Source organism: Macrotis lagotis, chromosome 1 (genome assembly GCF_037893015.1).
Source record: "Macrotis lagotis isolate mMagLag1 chromosome 1, bilby.v1.9.chrom.fasta, whole genome shotgun sequence".
Lineage (NCBI taxonomy): Eukaryota > Metazoa > Chordata > Mammalia > Peramelemorphia > Peramelidae > Macrotis > Macrotis lagotis.
The window spans coordinates 253,348,764-253,373,883 of NC_133658.1; the positions used below are offsets into that span (position 1 = coordinate 253,348,764).

A 25,120-nucleotide genomic window follows, 5' to 3' on the forward strand; every position below is an offset into this window, starting at 1 on the left:
AACTTCAGATTTTTCCCTCAATGTCTTATATTTTTATGCCCAAGTAGAGTAAGTAGCAAGCAACTTAGAAATTACTTGGGTACTGATAATTATTTACAAAGATTCAACAGTTTTATTAATTTATACAGGTCTTATTTTTTTCTGTAGCAATTCAGCACATCAGAACTTGTTTACCATCTGTTTAGAGGAAGTGGTCAGTTATTTAGGCATTTTTGTGTATTCATTGTAAAGAATGGTATAGTAGATAGCTGGCTTCTGAGCCAGGAGGATGTTGTTTTAAGTCCTGACTGTCACATATTGGCCTTTCGGCCCTCAACAACTCCCTTAACTTCTCTGTGCATCAGGGAACTCTCTAAGATTATAAATTGAAATGAAATGGCTGATCTACATGAATAGAAAAAATTCATTATGATTGTTCCTTATACCAGTGAATCACAAGTATAATCCTTGTACCCAATAGGGAGGGTACCAATTTAATAATTACTTTTTTGAGCTAGAAAACTTAGACATTTCAACTAGATGAAGCAATTTAATAATAGTTTATTGCAATATTTTAAAAAGTATATTTAATATGTTCTGAGTATATGTATATATAACTCATGTAATGTCAAAGATTTCAAATGCTGTTTGTTCTGTTTTGTAGGATATTAGACATGAAGCCAGTGACTTTCCCTGTAAAGTGGCCAAACTTCCTAAAAACAAAAGTCGAAATAGGTACAGAGATGTCAGTCCCTGTAAGTATTCATATCTTAGTTATTTTTCTTACTGCTTTACAGTTTTTTGAGTTTTTCCTCTTTAATATTGAATAGATAATGCATCCAACTACTACATTTATTAATATTCATCTTTTTTATAAAGTGATGACAACAACAGTAAGAATAGCTAGCATTTATATAGTATTTTAAGCTTTGCAGAGCATTTTATAAATGTTATCTCAATTTACCCTCACAGCAACCCTAGAAGGTAGATGCTATTTTTATTCCAAATTTACAATGAAGAAATTGAGTCTTAAAAAGATTAAATGGTCTTCCTGAATCTGGATCTACTTAACTGCATGAGCAGTTGCCTGTAGTAGCAGCACTCAGACATAATTTACTGCATGATAACTCATTTCTAATTGGGGAGTAAGCTAGTGCACATAAGTATTGAAGACAAACTGAAGACTGCTACCTTATGTCCTTAAAAACTTTATTTCGATTTTGATGAAAATTTCATATAACATTACTTTGCCAATTTTAGTTCTGTTGCTATTTTATCCTCAGTATGTGAATAAAGAGAAAGAATTAGAATGAACATATCCTAATGGTTGTTTTTGAAAAAATTTACTCATATCCCTATCCATTTTTTGCTGCCAACAAATATTTTGTCCATTGCAACTTAATTTATTTTAAATAAATCAATGATTTTTTTTCTTTGTGAGTACTCTTCACACAGGATTAGTCTATAAGGTCATTTTCCTCTGGTTAGCCTAATAAAAAAATCTTTCAGAATTTAACTAAAGCAAAAGACATATTTAGTCACTTGACCATACACAAACCATTCCAGTTTGGTAAGATTTGTGAAAGCCTGCACTTCATGGCAAGAACTTAGGGTCACAGATTCAGTTGAAAAACTAAATAAAATAATTAACAACTTTAGTAGAATTTCAGGATATAAAATAAAACCACATAAATCAGCAAACCAACAAAACCCAGCAGCAAAGATAGTGAGATTCCATTTAAAATAATTGCAAACACCTGTGAGTCTCCCTGCCAAGACAAACCCAGAAATTAACATGAACACAATTACAAAACACTTTTCACTTTTCACACAAATAAAGTCAGGTACAAGCAATTTGGAAAATCTTAATTGTTCATGGATAGCCAATATAATCAAAATGACAATTTTACTTAGTAAAATTCAGTGCCACACCAAACTACCAAAAAATTATTTATTAGAGTTAGAAAAAAAATGACAAAATTCATCCAAAAGAACTAAAGGTTAAGAATATCAAGGGAATCAATGAAAAAAAATGTGAAAGAAGATGACCTAACCAAAGCAGATCTCAAACTATTGCAGTCTGATACTGACTAAGAAAATAAGAGTGGTGGATCAGTGGAGTAGATTAGGTACACATTATAGTATATAGTATATGCATACAAAACTAGTAATCTAGTGTTAAATGCAAAGATCCAAGGGGCAGCTGGGTGGCACAGTGGATAGAGCACTGGCCCTGGAGTTAGGAGTACCTGAGTTCAAATTCAGCCTCAGACTCTAAATAATTGCCTGTGTGGCCTTGGGCAAGCCACTTAACCCCATTGCCTTGAAAAAAAAAATGCAAAGATCCAAACTTTGGGACAAGAGCTCACTATTAGACAAAAACTGCTGGGGGAAAAGGGGAAAACCATTTGGCAGAAATTAGATATAGATTATTTGATTATTTCACAACATATACCAAAGGTAAAGTCAAAATGGGTACCTGACTTAGACATAAAGGGTAATACCGTAAGCAAATTAGGAGGGCAAAGACTATCTTACCTGTCAGATCTATGGATAAGGGAAGAATTTATGACCAGATGAGATAAAGAATGTTACACAATGTAAAATGAATCATTTTGATTACATTACATTTAAAAGTTTTTTGCACAAACATAACCAAAGCAGTCAAGTTTAGAAGGAAAACAGAAAACTGGGGAAAATGTTTATAGCAAGTTTTTCTGATAAAGTCTCATTTCTCAAAAATTTCTCTAATAGAAGTTATTCCCCAACAGATGAATGCTCAAAGGATATGAAAAGGCAGTTTTCAAACAAAAGCACTTGCCCATATGCATACATATTTACATGTGTGTGTATGTAAATATGTGTATACATATATAGTGTATCTATACATATATGCTAGTTCCTAATCAGACATTTGAATCTGCTTCACTCTCTGTCTAAGTTTCTCCTTGACAGGAGATAAGAGTTTTAGGGACAACAAAATTGACTCTTTCATATCTTCTTAGGGACAATTTGAGGAATTGCTTGGGGCACAGATTTTCCTATTACTTGGAAAGATCAATTTTATAAGAAATCAAGGGGTCACCATCATAGCCTGGTGAGCATCAGAGGAGAACTAATTAGGTTGTATTGTATACAAGTCTCATTTTAATACAGTAGTAACTCTGAAAGGCTCTAGGAAAATACTTGGGTATTTTATCCTTTTTTTTCTGCCACTGATTGAGATTTGCAAAATGTTCAATGTTAAGACACAGAAAATTACTTCAAGGTTTTAGATCCTACTATGCACTAGTCTGAATTTGGGAATAATATTGGTTAGTTCTTCATAGTTGTATTTTAGTCAGTTTTCTCTCTTATCTTATTGATGTACATGCTCTATATTATACAATTTGACTCAGATAACTGTCCACATGTGAAGTAACCTTTTCAAATTGTCGCTCTCAAATTTATTTGTTTCCAGAACCTTTGTTTTGTTTCCCTCCCAAACTCATTCTTATTTTCTGAGTCAGGTGTTTCTTCTCCTCTCTCAAAAATAATAATTCTATTCTAAAGTGCTGTAAGATTTATAAAACCTTTTCCTCTTCACAAACCTGAGAAATAGTGAATATAGGTATTGACTCTTTATTTGCAGATGAGAAGGCTGAAATTTAGAGGTGTGAAGAGAATATCTTATATTCATGTCATCTGATTCTGAATCCAGTCTGCTATTTCATCTCACTGTCATTGCAGAGCTAATAAGTACATAGCTTCTTTCTCCTTTGCCTAGTAGTAGATCTTAAACATTGAAAAGAGCAATTAATTAGGGTTAGAAGGCCATTCACCTGAATTTGCCACAATTCCTGAAAAAGAACTCCAAGAAACCAGAAGGGGGGTCCTGCAGGTCCCTAGGCCAACCCCTTCATTTTACAATTGAATAAACAAACTGAGGTCCAGAGAGGTCTAGTATTTTGACCAACATCATATAAGAAGTGGCTGCCAGTATTTGAAGGCAAGGCCTTTGATTCCAAATCCAAATCCCCACACCATTCTGTCTCCAGGTGTTTGTGACTAGTAGGATCTAATAAATATTTATTGAAGTATGTTATGTATAGATTTATTATTTCTATATTCTTATTCTTCTTGAATTAACTTTCCTGTGTTCTGATTGCTTTTTACAGTTGATCATAGTCGAATTAAGCTACACCATGAAGATAATGATTATATAAATGCTAGTTTGATAAAAATGGAAGAGGCCCAAAGAAGCTATATTCTCACTCAGGTAATAAATGAAAACATAGTAGAAAAACAATTGTCCATTTGTTTGTTTTTCCCCTCCCTTGTTGTCCTTAACCATTCTGAGTCTGAATTTCATCATCAGTAAAATTATGGGATTGAACTAGATGAGTCCTAATGTTACTTCTAGCTCTGCTGTACCATGGTTCTTAGTGTTAGAATATAATCTTAACTACTTAGGGTATCCAGGTGACAAGGGTTAGGGGCTAGGAGTTTGAGTCAGAAAGACCTCTTGACCTTTACTTGACTGTGTGACTTCAAGCAAGTTACTTAACTCCTGTCTGACTCATTTTCCTTAGCTGTAAGATGAAGCTATATTAATACCTGCCTCCCCTGATTATTGTGAGATATTTGTAAAACAGCACAGTACCTTGTACAAAATGAATGCTTACTAGATTTTGGTTAAAAAATATTTAAATGATAATGAAAACATCATTAATAATTTTTTCTTAATGAAAATCACTTTAAGTTCCATTTCATTTTGGAGTTTTGGGATATTTATTTAAAATAATTGATTTCCTGGAATAACAGTACTTCTTTATGCAAGTGTATTAAAAAGAGCAAAGCAGAATTGCAATAACTCAAAGGAGATGTGAGATATGCACATTTAGAGACGTCTGCACTCTAAATGTTCCCAAGCACTATTATGCCTAACCTGGAGTAGAGCCTTCCAAGCGCATATTGGTCTAATAAGCCACAGTTAAGACACATTGTACCTTAACCCCAACTTAGTGTTATCATTTTGGTCCTCTTTAAGAATGAAGGTCAGGGGGCGGCTAGGTGGCGTAGTGGATAAAGCACTGGCCTTGGAGTCAGGAGTACCTGGGTTCAAATCCAGTCTCAGACACTTAATAATTACCTAGCCGTGTGGCCTTGGGCAAGCCACTTAAACCCATTTGCCTTGCAAACCCCCCCCCCAAAGAAAGAATGAAGGTTAACAACTACCTAGGTTGTAGACACAACCCAGAAAATCCACTAAAATATTGCTGTTATTAAGTGATAACTAACATAAGAATTTGATTATAGAACTTAATACAACCTTGCGATTTTGTGGAAGAGTAAACTGAGACTCAGTAAAAGACAATGGTTTGGTTAAAGTCACAAAGTAAATAATAAAACTGGATTAGAGTTTTGTTTCCCTAACATAGTCTAGCACTGTAATATACGATTCTTTTTCCCTTTATTTTATTCTTATGTAAAGTTACTATACACTCTGAAACTTTTGCCCTTTTAATTATATTACTTTATTCATTCTAAGTTCTTGATTCAATTTAGCAATCTCATTTTTTTAAAATGGTACTTATGCATAGATTCCATTATCTGAGAACTCACTTTTCTTTTTTTTTTTTTTTTTTTTTTTTAGATTTTTCAAGGCAATTGGGGTTAAGTGGCTTGCCCAAGGCCACACGGCTAGGTAATTATTAAGTGTCTGAGGTCAGATTTGAACCCAGGTACTCCTGACTCCATGTGCTATTCACTGTGCCACCTAGCCACCCCTTGAGAACTCACATTCTTAAAGAAGAAAAAATGTTATGTACAGAATATCCCAAAAGTCTAAGTGTAGTTTTAAGCTACTGAGACTTAAAGGATGATGATTTAAGCATTAGTATAAAAGATAAATTCAAGAGATTGGATGGAAGGCAGGAAAACCAATTAGGAAACAATTATAAATAGTGGAATGAAGACTACTGAGAGTGGAAGGAAGGGGAGGAGTATGAGATATGGCAATATTAATAGGACTTTGTACCTGATAGATTCTTACATTTTCTCATGCTACCACATTCCACTGAGATTATGTCTCTGGGAGTTAAGATAATACAATTAACACAAAGTTGAGAAGAGGAAAGAAGGCAGTGAATTTGATTTTAGCTATTTTGAATTTGAATGCCAATTAGACATCTTCAGAGAGAGAGCCAGAAGCATATTTCTTCCTTCAAGGCCACCTAAGGTACTACATCTCTGTAATCCTAACCACCTCTACCTCAACTGAAATATGGAACTCCAGTTCTGAGGAGAGTTTGAAAGTAGATAGATTTAGAGATCATCTTTAATAGAACTAATTGAAACTGTAGGAGTAAGATGGCCAAGAGTAACCATTTAGGAAGGAAGGAAACCCAAAATGAGAACTCTGATTCATTCATTTTAAAGAGGAAGAAGTATCAAAGAAGACAGATAGCAATGACCATACCAGTAAAAGGAGAGTCTTCACTGAAAGTGCTTTTTCCCACAAAAGCTAAGGAAAAACAATATCAGGAAGGATCTCATGATCAGGCTTCACATGCCGAGTTTGCAAGTTGAGGAAGGTGACAACAAAAGAGTCCATTTGATTTAATGGAAAGAAAGTTATTTGTAACCCTGAAGAGAGATGTTTTATTAGCCTGGGGATGGAAATTGCATTGCCAGGAAGTGAGTAAGTGGGTATTGAGAAAGTAAAGTCAGAAAAGGGGCCTATCCATTGAGGGCAAAAGGGGATATTTTTGTAGTATAAGAGAGACCAAGGATGTTTGAAGGTTGCAGAAAAAAGAGCCTGTTGAGAGAAAACAATAGAGGATACAAGAGAAAAAAAAATGGTGATTAATGGGATGTGATGAAGTATAGGACAAGAGTTAGCTTTGATAAAGAGAGCTACCCTTTCCTCTGAAAGCAGAGAACAACAGAAGAGAATGAATGAGGATGGTGAGAATTTTACAGAAGTAAAAGGGGAAAATGAGGAAAATCATTATGAATGGTTTTAATCTTTTGTGGAAAATAAGAGGCAGGTCCATGTGCTGTTAGATAACAAATTTTTAATGAATCAAATCATGATGTTTTCAGGACTTTCTTTAATAATGTTTAGCCATTTAGATGTAGGCATGGAAGAGATGGATAATAATAACTGATGTTTAGCAGGACAGGAATAACAAATTGAAGAGCTGCAGTAAGAACTTGTGCCTAGAACAGGACATCCGGACAGGAGTTAGGACAATAGAAATTTGAGAAGCGAACTAAGAGGGATAGGTTATCCCTTGGAAAGAAAACAGAATTGGTGAATTAGTGGAGGTTGTTGATTCTTTTTAGGATAAAAATAGAAAATTAAGTAGTTTGAAACAAGAGTGTCTCAGAGTCATTACTCCTTTCTTCTCTCCTTACCTTCTAGTAACAGAAGAGATCTAGACCTTGCTTTATTAGACCTTACCTCTCCTTAATGTTTACTGATCCTCTTCCTCCAAATATGTACTATAATGTCTCCTTTGCCTATGTGGTTTTCTGTGCATAGGATGCCCTCTCCTTCCTTCCCGAGCTTCAGTTCTTGAATATCTACCCATCTTTTTAAAATCAAATTCACAAACCATCTAGGTGAATTTTTTCCCCATCCTTTCTGTCTCCCCTTTGTCCCAGCTGATAATAACCAACTCCCTTCAGTTACCTATGGTATTTTATGTCCTTCCAATCTATTTATTATGTAATATTATGCAAGATAAGCATCTGTATTGGAACGTTCTCCTTAATTGTACTCTTTTAAGTTCCATGGAATAGGAATTATGCATCTTGCTCATTACTCTGTACTCTGCTCGTACAGAATGCACTTAATACTTTTTTTTATTAATTAATACTTGTGTGTGGTGTTGCCTTCATGAACTAGTCCCTTCCAAATAAAAAGCTTCCTTTTATTTTCTGTGTTGTCTTACTGTAAAGATAACTGTGGGACTCTGTTCCTTCTCAGATTTCTCCTAACATTTTAACTGAATCTTTTCTCAATTTTGGATACATATCTAACTCTTCCTTATTATAGTTGTTTGAATTTTCCTCCTCTATCCCTCACCTTCCTCTAGAAGCCCTACTCTTGATGTACAATTTTTTTTTCATTCTAAATAACTTTATAGAAGAATCACAGTACTTGAGAATTCTCGGTGGCCTTCTAGTCCACATATGAAAGGAATATCTACTAAAATTTACCCAATCTTCTTAAACTCATTCCTCCTTCTTGCCTTCATGAAAAACTTTTTGTTTAGAAGATAACTCATACCTGGCCACTAGCTCTAGTGTTGATTCCTCCTCTCTCATGTCCCCAAAGACCTAGGGCCTATAAAAGTTGCCATATTTTCCCTTTGCCAGCTTCTCAGCAGTCTTCTCCCTCCTCTCCTTTTAAGTTCAGTTTATATCATTCTATCCAGATCTTTTTATTGCTGCAGTCTGCTACCTTCCAGGTTTTTCTCCCTCTCTCACAGGGGTCAGTACTTGGCTCAGTTATTTACTTTGCAAACTTGAAAGCATTATATAGATGCTAGCTATCATCATCATCATCATCATTATACACTAACCCTTGATTTCACACTTGAGAATTTCAAAATTTACCTTGATATTCTCTCAACACCCCTAGAGTCTTAGTAACTCAATCTCCAATTCCTTGACATGCTTTTTTCACTACATGTGAACCACCTACAGGGTAGTCATAAATAGGTATTATCACCCTTCAAACTGAACCACTTCCTGAAACCCGAAATTCCCCTTTCATCAACTCTCCTTTTTTACAGTTGCCTGCTTCACTCATCTTAACCTGTTCAGGTTTTCTTTAAACTGCTCAGGATTTTATTATGGCAAAATATTGTTACACAGTACAGTATAAAATTAGTAAGAAAAGCCCATACAAACCAGGTGAAGTCTGAGAGAGACAGACAGAAAGAAGAAAAGGGCAGGCAGCCATGAGGCTTGGCTTAACCAGGCCACATGATAAGGCCCATGATGCTCCACATGGATTAATGAAGAGCCAGAGAAAGCCCCATCCTTCTGGATGGGAGCCCAGAAGAAGCAGAAGAGCTTGAAGGACTGACACTTCCTATTAAATACCCTACTATGGTGGGTTGGACAGAGGGTGGCACTTGGGGAATGGTCTTACACCTTGGGTCAGGTATCTTCCAATGGCAAGCTACATACTGGCCCTTCCTGTCCCAAGATGCCCGACCCCAAGTTCAACATGTCATTTCCTATCACGCTAGCATCTAGGCCAGGTTAACCTGTTTTTTATCCCCATCATAATCTTTAGTTCCTCCATTCCTCTAGGCTCTACCCTCACTCTTTTTCCTTCAAAGTTTTGTTTCACCTGATAGCTAATTCTTTCAGCTATGTACTTTCACTTTTGAACCCCTTGCTTCTTTGACCCACCTACTTCAGCTTTCTCATTTCTTACCCTGGATCAAGACCTCCAGTCATCTCTCTTCATCACTTCTATGCCTGTGCTACTGAATGCCATTTGAGGTCATACATATACATGCATATAATTGAACACAGCTGGGTCCAGTATGATATAATGTTCTCATTTCATCTGGGCCCTCATTGTTACATTGTAGTCCTTTTTTTCTTCCTTAATTGACAAACTATCACATGCTTATAGAAGCTATTTGAAATCTCGGCCCTCAGGCTCCTAGTACCACCCACTCTCTTCTGTCTCCCAGTAGATAACATTGCCTCATATCCCCCATCTCAGAATATACTACATCTTAACCCCTTCTCTTTTCTGCCTCTACTCTGAAGAAGTAGCTTTTTTTTCCTTGTCAGGGCTAACACTTTCCTTGTACTTTGATCCTATCCCTATCCCTGCCTCATTGTTGAACCTTAAATATGCCAACTGCTTCTTTGTCCCTAAACTTTTAATCAATTCTACTATCCCCCTCAATCAGTTGTCCTGTAACTGTTCTCTTCCCTTTCATTGCTGAACTCCTGGGAAGAATTGTCTGAACTTGCTACCTCTGTTTTCCTCACTTCATGCCACTGATCTCTTAAGTCTTAAGTGAAATGGGCCTTAGAATCCTTAGCATAGAAAATAGGTGCCATTTCTTCAAGGAGGAAAGGCAAAGCAGTTGGAGATAAAAAGAAACAGGATAGTATACTGTTACAAAGCCAAGGGAAAAGAATTTAAGAATTTTTTGATCAACATTGTCAAGTGCAAGAGAAAACTCCAGGATAATGAAAAGGGAGGAAACAGTTCATTTCAGTGATAAAGATATCATTAATATTCAGAAAAGTAACTTAAATAGAATATTAGGGAAAGATGTCAGATTGGAGAATTTAAGAAAGGGTAGGACACAAGGTTCTATTATATTAAACTTCTCTTAATGGGTTGGAGGCTGTCAAGCTATATATATATATGCTATATTGGGCCCAGAGCCATGCTGCACAATATAGAAAATTGTGGTGATTATTATGCTTTGTACAGAGATCCTATACTGGATAGGGACCAAGTAGCTATAATTGCCTAGCTACCTAAAAGTAGCCAATAGAGAAAGAGCTAGTCTTGGCAACTATCACTAAAAAGGGGCATAAAGATTTTTAATTCATCTTCCCTGCTCATTTGTTATCACCAGAGCATTTGGGGTGAGATTAGCTGCTTATGGACAATAACTATTTTCTCTTCTTGTCCTTAGCTCCTGAAATCTACTTTTATCCCTTTTAATATCGTAAAAGGTTCTATATTGTGAATTTTGTGATTTCCACCAGACTTTTTAGACTTTTTTTTTCTCTGCAACATATCTAGTGCTAGTTTATATTTATATCCTCAATTTAATACTCAGTGAGTATAATGAACAGGCCTGAAGTCAAGAAGACCTTGAGTTCAAATCCAGCTACAGACTCTTCTTATTCCTAGCCGAGCAGGTCACTTTAACCTCAGTTTGCTTCAGTTTCTTAAGCTACAATAAGGAGCTAATAATAGCTAGCACCTACCTCCCAGTGTTGTTGTGATGATCAAATAAAATAATATTTATAAAGTGCTATGTAAATTTAGCTAGCTATTATTATCATTAACAACAATAAATGTCACATAGTTGATGTTTGTATTTCTTTCTCAAAGAAGACCATGACTTCAGGGAGGTGATGTCATGACACACAAGTGAGTTTGAATACAAAGTCACCAACCTCACTCTGTCCTCCAGAGCTCTCAGGGTCTCATGGCCAAATATGCATCAGGACAACTGCAGATGGCCCTAGATGAGGTGGGAGACTTGACCTTTCAAAGCTAGATCCTCCCCAGGTCACAGTTGGTCTGAGGCAATATCCATTCAGTGATCTAGGTTAAATTAGAGAGAGAGGAGAGGAGAGGAGAGGAGAGGAGAGGAGAGGAGGAAGAAGAGAGGCCAAGAATGACCATTTCCTCCCTCCCCAAAAAAATTAAGCTGGAAGGTTAAGACCCTTAGGATTTCTCTGATTTAGGCAGATAAGAAAAGAAGCAAGAAGAGCATCTTTTGTATAGTTAAAAAAATCAATCAATCTGGAAGGGGAAGATTTTCAGGGTTTCTTGCCAAAATAAAGACAATCACTATTTACATTCTCTCTGAACCTATCTGGGCACAAACAGTGACCAACTGGGTTTAGCCTGAGATCCATTGTTGACCAATCTAGGAGAGCCAGGGTGATTTGGGAACTATAAACCCCAAGAAATCTTTTGAGCCCTTTGAGCAGAGCACCCACAAGAATGAGAAGAAAAGGAGGGAATAAGATAGGAGCTGTATTGCCCAAGTTGCCAGCAATGGAGCTGCTACTTTTAATCCCAGAAATTGATGTTTTCCTTTGTTCTCAAAGAAGACCTTGACATCAGGGAAGTGATGCCATGACATGCAAGTGAACTGGATTTAAGTGAAGGAGTACTAACATGACTCATAATAGACAAAAATAAATGCTGATGTTTTATGGAGGTCTAAGTAAGGCTTGGTTTCATTGATGAAGATTATCTTGTCTGTTGTTACATTTCATATTTGTAAAAATACCAAGAGCCTACTGCCATCCATATGGTGGCCCATATACATAAAGGACTGGTCCTATTGAGAGAACATTCAGTATCGACTAGCATTTCCAAACAGGAAATCAAAAAAAGTGGTTTCTTTATTAAATTAATTATCTCTAAATAAGTGCTATGATAACTTTTTTTTCTATATTATTGAAATTAAAAATAGAATAATAGATTGTGAATTCTGGGCCTTGAAAGGGCAATTTTATCTCTGACTCTGGATGGTGTTATATTGAAATCATTGTTTAATAGTAAAATATTAAAATAAGCTATTAATTTTCAAAGATGAAATTAATTTTTCAAGTCTGTATCTTTACACAGGGCCCTCTACCTAACACATGTGGTCACTTTTGGGAGATGGTTTGGGAACAGAAAAGCCGAGGAGTAGTCATGCTTAACAGAGTGATGGAAAAGGGATCAGTAAGTATGGATTTTACTTCTCTTCTGTAGTTGACATGCATACATAACAATAAAGTTTGTTACTACCATAATATTGTTCACTGGAACAGAAACTTTTGAAATCTTTGAACTCAATCAATTCTGAATCAAAAAAATATATACATCTCATTGAGTTATAAAATAGTACAGGCTTTTAAAATATAATCCAGGCTTCCTTTTTGTGATGATTAAGTAGTTTGCTTGTTATAAAGTGTTTTCTGATATCAGTGTACTGAAGTCTGAAATGGTGGAGAACCAGTTGAATTCCGGCAATTACCTTATCTAAACCAAACACCTACCTATATTCTGATGACATCTTTAATGTTGTTGTTAGTTATGAACAATTGATCTTCATTTATATTTTTAGTGGGTTTTTTTTTTTTTGCGAGGCAATGGGATTAAGTGACTTGCCCAAGGCCACACAGCTAGGTAATTATTAAGAGTCTGAGGCTAGATTTGAACTCAGGTACTCCTGACTCCAGGGCTGGTGCTTTATCGACTGCGCCACCTAGTTGCTTCCATTTGTATTTTAGAACAGAAATTTCTTCTACCTCCATCTTTTCCAACAGATTATCATCCTCACTCTAATCCCTACTTTTTTCCTAATCTTCAATCTCTTTACTATCTAGTAGCTTCTTCCCTGTCAGCTACATACAAGACCATGTCTCCCTCATTCTTAAACTTGTTAATAGCATCCTTAATAGCCATCATCCTATATGTTGCCTCCCTTTCTTGGCTTAACTACTTGAGAAAATAATCTATGCTAGCTGTCTCCAATTCCTCTCTTCTCACTCAATTCTAAACCCTCTGCAGGGGGTTTAAAATTCAACTGAAACTGCTCTCCAGAATTGTTAGTGATGTCTTAACTTACAAATCTAATGGCCTTTTCTCAGTCTTCATCCTTGAATTCTCTGCAAACTTTGACACTGTCAGTCACTGGCAACTTGGGTTACACAGCTCCTCTCTTTTCCCTTCCTTCCTTCTTTTATTTGTGGGTGTTTTGCCCAAAGGGTTCATAAGATTTCTTGGAGTTTACAGATCCCAAATCACCCTGGCTCTCCTATAAACTCTTTTCTTTCATGTGCTTTATGATAGTGCTTTCTTCTTACTTTTCTGACTGTTCTTTCTCAGTGTCCCCTAAAGTTCTTTCCTGGGCCTTCTTTTCCCCTCCATATTGTCTCACTTGATGCATCAACTTACATGAACTCAATGATTTCTGTGCAGATGATTCCCAGATCTGTATACCCAACCTAATCTCTTTTCTGAGCTCAAATCTCAAATCACTTTTTTGAGATATGCCACACACAGGTCAAACCCAACATGTTCAAAACAGAACCTTATTACCTTTCTCAGAAACCCTTCCCTTTTTTAAATTTGCCTGTCACTTAAGGGTGCTGCCACTTGAGTCTCCCTGCTTCACAACTGTGTCACCTTTACCACCTTACTCTAGTTTATCCTATATATCCCATCTGTTACCAAATTTCATCATTTCTTTCCCTGTAACATCTCTGCTATAGGTCCCCCTTCTCTCTGCTCACACAACCACCATCTCAGTTTAGGACCTCATCACCTTTTCCCCCACACAGATTACACTAATGGTCTTCCTGCGGTGATTTTTTCCAAAGTGCATGTGATTCCACCACTTAAGAACCTTCACTGGCTCTCTTTAGAACTGTTCATAACCTAACCCTTATACCTTTCTAGTCATCTTCTACTTGTTCCCACTTATCCTTAATACCACATGTTCTGTGATTCAGAGACACTGACTTTATTATTCTTCAAGTCTGACATTCCATCTCCCATGACTTTGCATTGGTTGTCCCTTGTCCAGCCTACTCTCTCATCTCATCTCTATTTCTGAGTTTCTCTTCTTTTAAGACCAAACTCAAATTCCACCTTTTATAGAGAACTTTCCAGGTTCCTACACCTGCTGATACCTTCCTTCACACTGTCTGTATCTTGAATGTACCTACTTATTCACATATCTTTCCCTGCAAATTGTGAACTCCTTGGGCCCAGGAACTTTGCCATTTTTTGTATTCCAGCACTTTACCACAATGCCCGATAGAGGCATGTTAAATATTTTTTTTGATTGACTAATAGTTCTGTAAAATTATTTGTTAAATAATTAAAATTTTTGGAGATGAACTATAGCATATCAAAGAGTATAGAGTGGAGCAATAGATAATTTAGTTATAATAGACTATAAGTGATATTTCATCCATCTCTGCACTTTTATGAAATAAAGAACAAAATCATGCATAAAACCCTAAATGTGATACCATACATTTTAACATAGTAGAATCAAATTAAGAAATAAGATACATATTTTCAAGCTGTGGATTTTTTTACTTTTTGTTTTGTTATTTAAAAGTAAGGTTGTAGCCTGTTCTGGTTCAGTGATTCTTATTTTACTTACTTCATATGTAAGTCTTCATATGATGCCTTAATGTCTTATTATGTTAATATATTTTAATTTATTCAGTTATTTATATTATCTGCAAGTCATTCTTTACATTCATTTCAGTGAAATGATCTTGGTCTACATTCTGACTGGATGAGGTTGAAGTTAAATAGTAATTGGATTAATCTTCAGGTTCTCTACTGTCTCTCTGACTTGAGAGCCCAACACCCAAGTTAAAGTAAGCTACAGAACAACCACAACTAATGGAACCATCATGACTCTAGGACTAAAGAGACAATATCTAGATGCATTTTCAAATACAGTAGTTTCTATAAGACCACAATTTTTCTTTGAGAAAAGCCCTATGGACTTAACAATTCAACTGGCAGCATCCTATTATGGTGTGATAATAGTGGGAGGACTAACTTAAAAAATGACTTTTAGGAGAAAGGGGTCCTGAAAGACTAATGTAAGGGGGAAAAAATGCACAAAAAGAAATTTAAATGTTAAAAATTTTAACACTGACACCAGATAACAGCAAAATACTGAGTATCATACTTCTTTTTGATAGTGCATATTTTTAATCTTTGCTTCTATCCACCTTTTATAGTAAAGTATTTATTTGTTGAAAAACATGTTTTTAGTTTTGGTTTTTTGGGCTTTTTTATTTGAGCAGTATGTCCTTGAAACAATTCTTCCTGTCAGGCAATTTTACCATTTGTCTTAAATTTTATTTTATTTGTCAAGTCCCAAAACCAGAGAGGGGAATAACAAATTTCAAATGTGATATAACTATTTGAATAAAAGCCCCTGAGGCAGCTAGGTGGCACAGTGGATAGAGCACCAGCCCTGGAGTTAGGAGAAACTGAGTTCAAATGCAGCCTCAGACACAATAATTACCTAGCTGTGTGGCCTTTGACCAATAACTTAACCCTGTTGCTTTGAGGGGGAAAGGGGGGGGGGAGGAATAAAAGCCCTTAATCTGCTTTATGATCAAAGCAAGTTGAATTTCCAGCTACTTTTGAAACAATCAGTAATAGCAAGCTCAAAACAAAACTAATTAAAATATTCTGATTTTCAGAAACATTTAGTTTGAAAATTATATTTCAATTTCCCAGTTGTCCTTTTAAATTGTAACTAAAGTAATTTAAGATTTGTAAATATGTTGGATTACTCATCTCTTGCTGAAGATTCAAGTAGAATATTTACTATTCTATGTTAAAATAGAATATTTACTATTCTATGTTAAAAAGCTATAAACAAATAGCAATTGGGGAATGACTGAACATATTATGTTATATGATATTATAATACCATACTTAAGAATTATTCATGAAAACATGGGAAGATATGTAAACTGATGAGAAACAAAACAGTCAAGAGAAAATACACAATGACTACAACAATGTATATAAATAAAACCAATAAAACTCAGAGAAAGGAGAATGTACAATGTTTGTTCTACATTATTTTAAAAAAAATTAAAACCTCATTGTTTCTGCCCAAAAGAAAATTAGAAAAATGAAAAGTGAGGTATAGTCAATCAGAATCATTCCATTAGTTGATTTTTCTTAACTATTTTTATGAACAGATATTATAGAGGGGGAAATAATCTTTATCAATAAGATATGTTACAAAAATAATATTTATTAGAAATGTATTTCAGTATCTTTTCAGTGTTTTTTCCTAAACAAATCTTCCAAAAGACAATAATGTAGTAGAGATTATTCTCGCTTTGTCTTTAGTCCCATCTCTCTCTCTCTCTTATACTTTGTTCAGTATTTAAAAGCCATGCACCTTATTGTTTCCTCTTCATATCTATTTTGGTTTGAATCAACCCTACATTCAAATGGCTAGATAGAAAAATTATATAGCTTAGAATTGGAATTTCTGGGTCAAAGACTATGAACAATTTTGTTGATCTTTGGGCATAGTTCCATATTGCACTCCAGAATGGTTGGATCTGTTCATATCACCACCAGCAATATATCAATGTCCCAATCCTCCCACATCCTCTCCAGCATTATTTTCCCTTTTTCTCATCTTAACCAATCTGATAGGTTTGAGGAGATATCTCAAGAGTTACTTGAATTTGAGTTTCCCTAATCAGTAATGATTTGGAGCATTTTTTCATATGATTATATATAACTTTAATTTCTTCATTTGAAAGCTGTTCATATCCTTTGATCATTTATCAATTGGGGAATGACTTGTAACCTTAGAAGTTTGATGCAATTCTCTATATATTTTAGAAATGAAATCTTTATTAGAACTCCTAGTTGTGAAGATTGTTTCCCAGCTTTCTGCTTTCCTTCTAATTTTGGCAACATTGATTTTATTAGTGCAAAAAGTTATGTAAGTTCAATAGTCCTTTTCATTCTCCTTGACTTCTTTGTGGCCTTTGACACCATGGATCACTCTCTCCTCCTTGATACTCTCTTCTCTCTAGGTTTTCAGGACTTCCAATCTCTCCTGGTTTTTCACCTAACTGCTCCTTCTCTGTCTCCTTTGCTGGGTCCTCCTTCAGATCACGCCCTCTAATCATAGGTGTCTCTCTAGGAGTTCTGACCTGGGCCTTCTTCTTCTTCTTTTTTTTTTTTTTTTTTTTTTTAGGCTTTTGCAAGGCAAATGGGGTTAAGTGGCTTGCCCAAGGCCACACAGCTAGGTAATTATTAAGTGTCTGAGACCGGATTTGAACCCAGGTACTCCTGACTCCAGGGCCAGTGCTTTATCCACTGCGCCACCTAGCCACCCCCTGGGCCTTCTTTTCTCCCTCTATACTAATTCCCTAGTTGGTCTTATCACCTATGGATTACCATCCCTGTGCTGATGATTGTCAGATCTACGTATCCTGCCCCAATCTCTCTGCCAACTTCCAGACTCACCACTCCAACTGCCTTTCTTTGTTAAAATTAAATCTTGTTCTGGTCCCCTGACAGTCCTCCCCCCACCCTCCTCTAGTCAATATAGGAAGTTTGTAAGTAACCAGTATAATGGGGTCAATAGCAGGAAGGAAGATTGCAAGGACAAACCTAGAAGTCATGTACAAACTGTCCCAGAGATCAAAGGAGAAAAATTTTTTAATTATATTTTATATCAACCAAAAATTACATACCAGTAATATTTGTTAAATCAGGGGAAGCCATCTAGGCTTTATTGTCAGGTCCTATGATATGTAATTCTCAGATAAACTCCAGCAGTCAACTGTAAAGATCACCAGATCACCAGATCACCAGATGGTGCTGATCATTTTGAGATGATGTGAAAAAATGTGTTAGCTTTAAAATTTTATTGACAATTTTTAAATGATTTGGATAAGTTATTGAAATAACTAATAGAGATCTCAAACTCTTGATCACACTGAGAACTCTTCCATCTCCAGCGGGTCCATGGTTACATAAATGATTATATACAAGGGTCTTATCTTCCCAGCTCCCTATCCCTTCCCCTATCACTACATGCTTTCCTTCACTCTCATCCCCATGCTGTTTGCCTTTCCTTTACCACTTGTCTCTGTACTTTCTGTGCCATTTTCCCCCTATACCCCCTGTGCCTTATTAAAGTGTAATTGCAGCCTCACTTCTTGCTGTTATCAATGTCTTTCCCAGCATCATCCAAAAAAACCAGACATGCCTGCCTGTCCTGTTCCCCAATTTCATAAATATCTTTTTTAAAATTTAATACTTTTTTCCATAATCTTGTCTCTATATAACTTATATCATTCACCTTTATTCCTCTGACCTTCCTCTTCCTTTATTTTTTTTTTTTAGGTTTTTGCAAGGCAAATGGGGTTAAGTGGCTTGCCCAAGGCCACACAGCTAGGTAATTATTAAGTGTCTGAGACCAGATTTGAACCCAGGTACTCCTGACTCCAAGGCCAGTGCTTTATCTACTACGCCACCTAGCTGTTCCCCTTCCTTTACTTCTGCTAGAATCTTATCTCAATAACAAAAATCCCTTCATGCTTGATCTCTTCTTTTCACATGTTTCATAATATGCTTATGGAAACTGTTCTGCAAAAGAGAGTGCAACCCTGACAGGCCTCTTCAGTATCCCTTGGACACATTGGATCAAATGGTAGAATTGGTATACTCTTTGCTTACCACTACCATTTCCAGAGCCTTCCACTATCACCATTATTTAACAATCTCTGTTCTTCTGGGATTCATTTTTTTTTCTGTGTATATAATCTTTATATTATAGAAGAGATTCCTGGGGCAGCTAGGTAAGTGGTGCAGTGGTTAGAGCACTGGCCCTGGAGTCAGGAGGACCTGAGTTCAAATCAGACCTCAGACACTTAGTAATTACCTACCTATGTGACTTCAGGCAAGTCATTCTTAACCCCATTGCCTTAAATAAAATAAAATAAAAAGTACAAAAAAGAAATTCCTTTATGTATTGGTTGCTCTAGATGGCCCCTCTTCCATTTTCTTCATTACTGTTGAAGGCGCAGAACAATCCAGGCTCACAAGCTTGTATCATCCTTGATTCTTCATTCACATTCACCCATTTATATCCATTCTCAGATTTCAACATTTCTACCTTCACAATATCTCAAGTAGACCCCCTTCTCTTCATTCATACAGCCATTAGCTACTCTAGTTCAGGCCTTCATCACCTTCTCAACTGGTCCCCTTGATTCAATCCATCTTCCATCCTGCTCCAAAGTGATTGCCCATTGCTTGTAAGACAAAATGAAGAATTATTAGCCTGATATTAAAGCTAAATAAATCTAGTGGTTCTGTTATATGTCTAAATACAAGCTGTCCCAAAACTCTTGGTGGTGTTTTAGGCCATAACTTATGTAAAATTTTCTGTCATTTAAAGCTCTTCAAAACCTGACTCATTTTAACTTTTCCAGTCTCACATTTTACTCCCCTTCAAAACTTCATGCCCTCAATCACCTCCACCATCTGCTTTCACTTTACACAATCTCGAACCTAGTGTTGTTTAAGGTAGCCACACCACCATGCTGCCTAAATCTGCTACAAATCTGTGTTGTTTAGTATCAGCTGGGCCTTCAGGGCTACATCTGCAAAACTTTTATTCATCTTCATTGATTCTCAGTACTATTCGCCTCTGAGACTATTTCAAACCTTCCCTTTGTTTCCTCATGCCCTCAGACTTTCCCTTCTTTATTATTCTTAGCAGATGTCCTTCCTACTTTACTTAGGAAATAGAGGCCACCTAATATGAGTGCCCTCTTCTACTGTGCTTTCTCAGACCCCTTTTCTTAGCTTCTCTTTCTTTATCCCTTCTCCAAAGAAGAGTTGACCCTTTTTACCTAGACCTGTCTCTTGATCCCATCCCCTTCCATTTCTTCCATGAGCTTGATCCCAGTGATCATTACTTCTCTGATCATCAGTCTGCCCTCATATATTGACTCTTTTCCACCTTGCCCCTCAGAATATACTGAGGTCTTTAATCTTCTTTGAACGCCATTGCCTCAGTTGGTCATCTAAAATCCTTACTTACTTTTCACTGTCACATAGTTAGAATGAATTCTCTATATTTGCTGCCTTTGCTTCCTTAACCCCTAATAATCACTTCCTTTTTTTGTTGTCTTTCTTATTGCAAGGCAATGGGGTTTAAGTGCCTTGCCCAAGGTCACACAGCTAGGTAATTAAGTATCTGAAGTCGGATTTGAATTCAGGTCCTTCTTACTCCAGGGCCAGTACTCTATCCACTGCACTACCTAACTGCCCCTAATGATCATTTCTCAACCCTTTCCATTTATTTTCTGAATCACCACATAACTGACATTACTCTCTCCAGGGTTACCAGTTATTTAACTATTAAAATCCAAACCAGCCTTCCTGAAGCTTCATCCTCCCAGACCTTTCTGCTTTTTGTGAGGGAATGGAGTAGGTGCCATCACCTCTCTCTTCCTGGATATTCTTCTCTTTTTTTCTCAGTTAATGTGACTCTGGTAGGATGATTATCTATTCCCTTGACATGAATGTTCCCCAAAGCTCTGTTCTGAACTTTATTTTCTTCTCTCTTTACACATATCAGCTTCCATGGATTCAAAAATATCATTCACACACACACACACACACACACAGAGAGAGAGAGAGAGAGAGAGAGATACATATATCCCTCTTCTCATTGCTGAGCTTTAGTTACACTTGGCTACACATTGCTAATCCCCAGCTATTTTTCTCTCTTGAATGTCCTGAAAGCATACTAGACTCATTATCTTGCCCCTAAATTAGCTCTTTGTTTCTTTTGAAGGATCACCATTCTTCCCAGTCATAGTCTTTAACCTCAAAGTCATTCTTGACCCTTTCCTCATCTTTATTTCCCATTATTCTATTAGCTGTCATCTCTTAGAAATTTACCTCCATTATATGGCTCACTTATATTCACTTAGTCACGTGATTATCACTTTAGTTCACTCAGCTAGCATAATAATCTTCACAAGACACTGTTGACTTTTGCTATGCTTAAAAACATTTTGTGATTTTTCTCATTTCCAGTAAGATAAAATGAAAATTCATTAACCTGACATTTAAGGCTCTTGTGTCTTCCCAATTTTATTTTTACAACTCCCCTTCAAGATTTTCTTGTGACACATTTATTGTCATTGACAATTGTCACATGGAAATACTATCACATGGATATCCACTCATTTATTTCTTAGAGGACAAGGTTCAGTTTCATCTACAATACATGTCTGCCCTTTTTTTCTTTCCTTAATATATAGTTATCAAAATCAAGAAGCAGTAATCATGTGAGATGTTTTTTTGAAGTAGTTTTTGTAACTAGTGAATTAGAGCAAGAAGAGCATTCCATGCTATTATGGATTTGAAAGTGTTCTCAGAAATATATATCATTTCTTAATACTAACAGTTGTTCCCAAACTCTAAATGATAGACTTCACAAGTTTTAATGTCACTTTACTCAGATGAGTACATTTACTGTCCTTCATATTTGGTACAGACAATGATCGTTATCTCTGCGGGGGCCTGTCTAAAAAACACTAACATGATTATAAGAGAGTTGTTGTTTTTCTTTTATCTTTTTGGTTGCAGCCTCTCTGAATTTCTGCATCTTCTACATTACTATAACTCCTCAGTGCCTTTCTCAAAAGAACTTTCCCATCTCATATTATTTCATCAAGTTGATGTTTTTGCCTAAAGTTGGGCCTGAATGCAGTCATAGCATGATGTATAGATTACAGAGTTTGAGACCCATTATTTACCAGTTACAATTTCAAATCCCTAACCTGTCCAACTTCTTACCTTGTAAAATGTGTAAAATCCATCATAGGGTTGATATGAGGATCAAAACAGATGTATGTAAAGAACTTTATTGTTACATAACTTCTTTACTTTTTAACATTTCTACCATCTTACTTTCAGTTGCCTTGGTTTGCTCACCTTGGCAGACCTCTTATGCTCATCTATTCTTTATTTGGGCTTCTTGGTTTTCTTTTTCCTTATCAGTTAATCAGCCATTTAACTGTGTCTTGTTGCAGTAATAGAATGTTTTATGTTTTATGTTTTCCGCTTACTTTTGGTCCATGTTTACTTCAGTGATCTTGCAACACAGTCAACTTCTTTTCATATTTACTTCAGGAACAAAATCTGCAGAAAAGCTCTGATAACTCTTGAAATTATACTGATCCAGGAACAAAAAGAAACAAGCAAATGTAATAATTTGCTAAATTCTAAAGTGAACTATTTGTATCTTTAAAAACCTAAATATAACCAAAATAATTGAAAGGCGGTAGAAGAAAATCTAGCAATCTGGTTCTAATCAGTATTTTCCATATTTTCCAAAACTGTTGATCAGAGTGCTCCAAGAAAGTCATGCACAACTGCATCATTGTGGTATGCAGAAATTTTGTATTCTTAAAGGTTTTGATAGTACCAGCTTTGACAAGACCCAAGACTAAGTTAGAAAGGCTTTGTGAACAAAATAATGATGGATTGTGTCATCCAAATTTATTTGGAAAGGTTCATCACCTGAACATGGGGAAGCAGGTGATTAATTTATTCAAGCACAGCAACCCATGGAGACTTATTAAGATATAGAAATGTTCCAATTTATATTGGGGTAGAGGGGCAATTCTCATTCATATTAAGTCATGAACTAAAGAAATAGGTTTTGACCAGTATGTGATAATCATTTTCTAGATTGAGCCAAAACACTTAAATTCTTTGTTATATTTAACGCCATGGTGTTTTTAACATATTCAAAACTACTTTCATATATCTTTGCTTTTTTATCCTAATCTTAACCTATTTCTCTGAGTAGAAATATTTTAACAAGAAAATCTGAAGCCTTTGTTTCCTTCGTATAACTGTAGACTAAAAACACATCTCTAAGATTCATTCAATAAGCCTATGTGTATAAATCATATATGTTTTGTGTATAAAATATCATGTGCATCAAGTGTATTAATCAAGAACAAAAGATTATGAAATCTGGATCCTGAAAATCATTGATCTTTGGGTTTAACTTAGGAGAGAGCTAAGACAATTCATATTGTACCTTTTTTATTTTAAAAAACAAATCAACAAAAAAAGAGCTTAATTGCAGTAATGTAATGCTGTTTTCTCTTCTTCTCAGTTAAAGTGTGCTCAATATTGGCCACAAAAAGAAGAAAAGGAAATGATCTTTGAAGATACAAATTTGAAATTAACATTGATTTCTGAAGATATAAAATCATATTATACAGTACGCCAGTTAGAATTGGAAAACCTCACAGTGAGTATGAAATAGTACTTAAGTACTCAACAAGAATTTATTAAGCCCCTACTGTTAGGTGCTCAAGTACATTCCTGTCCTCAGGAGACTTATGCCTCCTAAACATCTTCAGCAGAGACAAGGTGTACAAATAATGGTGTCTCTAAAATATATACAAAGCAAATTCAAGATAATTTTGAGGAGAAAGGCACCATCAACTGAGAGGACCAGTCAGTTACCAGGCATTTATTAAATGCATATGTCATGTACTGTTAAGCACTGTTGAGAATATAAGGATGGACAAAACTTCATTCTCCTTACCTCCAAGGACCTCATGTTTTAATAAGGGAGACATATAAATACAATTATGTTTGATATATTTCCACTTGATCTGCAGACATTGTACCTGTGAGCTTTAAGTCATCATCTGTTAATTTGTATTAAATAAATTTTTCACATTAAAAATAAAATTTAAGTAGAGAAAAGAAATGAAGGAAAAATAAAGAAAATGAGGATCAAAGCAAAAATGGTCATGATTTCAGTTACTTTCAGTCAAACTCTCAAGCTCCTGTATGTGCAAAATATTGTTAACAGGATTGTAGGGGAAACAGGAGTTAAGATGTAGTCCCTACCCTGGGAAGACAAGTTCTAAATTCAATAAAAGTTAAATGATGATACAGTAATTAATAGCTGTTGGAGAGAATTCCAAGGATGAATCTTAAATTCTATTACTCACTGAGTAACCTTGGACAAATCACTTAACATTTCAGCTTCCCTCCCCTTAAAATGAGGTACTTGAACTGAAAAAGGTCTAAAGTTATTTACAGTTTAAAGCTATGATTTCATGATCTAAATTAAAGTTCAATTTGGAATACTTAGTTTGAGAAAAGTTTATGGAGAAAGAAAAGCTTGATCTGGGCCTCAAAGGATTGTTAAAATTTGGACAGATAAAGAAAAAGGAAGAAATAGTGTTGGGAAACATATGTAATGTACACCAGAGTTTTGGTATCATACTTGTTTTTCTTCAAATTATTATTGTGTATATTTTCTTGGTTCTGTTCATTTTGCTATGCTCTTAGAAATTGAAGTGACTTTCCCAAGGTCATGCAGCATGTTACTAATAGAACTACAACCTAAGTACTCTAACTTTTGAGTCTAGTGCTCCAAGTATCAGGGGAAAAAATGAGAGTGAAATGAAATTTGCACCTGTTAAAGTGAAATTTTTTTATTTACTCTGATGTTCCAAGCCATGATAATTAAAAACTATACAAAAGTTAATATTTCTTCTGAGAATTAAAGCTGGTCTGAAACTGGAATTAAATAATTGGAATTAAATAGAAATTGTTTTATATTTACCACTTATTCTATTGGAAAGACTTTCTGTTCTGAGTATCTCTGCCTAAGTCGTAGCCACAGCTCACATTACTTAACCTTTAAGCATCCAACTTTGCCTCCAAACTGAACTGGACTTCTATTTACCATCTCATAGTTCCATGGGTCATAGCTTGTGTGTGGACTGCATCCCTTCATATCTCTGCCTTTCAGAATTCTTATTTTCCTACAAGGTTTAACTC

General features: G+C 35.6%; 1 protein-coding gene across 2 annotated transcripts in view; it reads left to right on the forward strand.

Moving 5' to 3' along the window:
• Positions 1 to 25,120, forward strand: part of PTPN1 (protein tyrosine phosphatase non-receptor type 1) — a 79,190-nt gene that overhangs the window by 44,563 nt on the left and 9,507 nt on the right. For both annotated transcript variants that reach the window (XM_074210243.1, XM_074210244.1), the window contains 4 exons: positions 644 to 734; positions 4,137 to 4,237; positions 12,332 to 12,430; positions 23,430 to 23,567. In XM_074210243.1, coding sequence (XP_074066344.1) covers positions 644 to 734; positions 4,137 to 4,237; positions 12,332 to 12,430; positions 23,430 to 23,567 — 429 coding nt within the window. The remainder of the gene's footprint in view (positions 1 to 643; positions 735 to 4,136; positions 4,238 to 12,331; positions 12,431 to 23,429; positions 23,568 to 25,120) is intronic.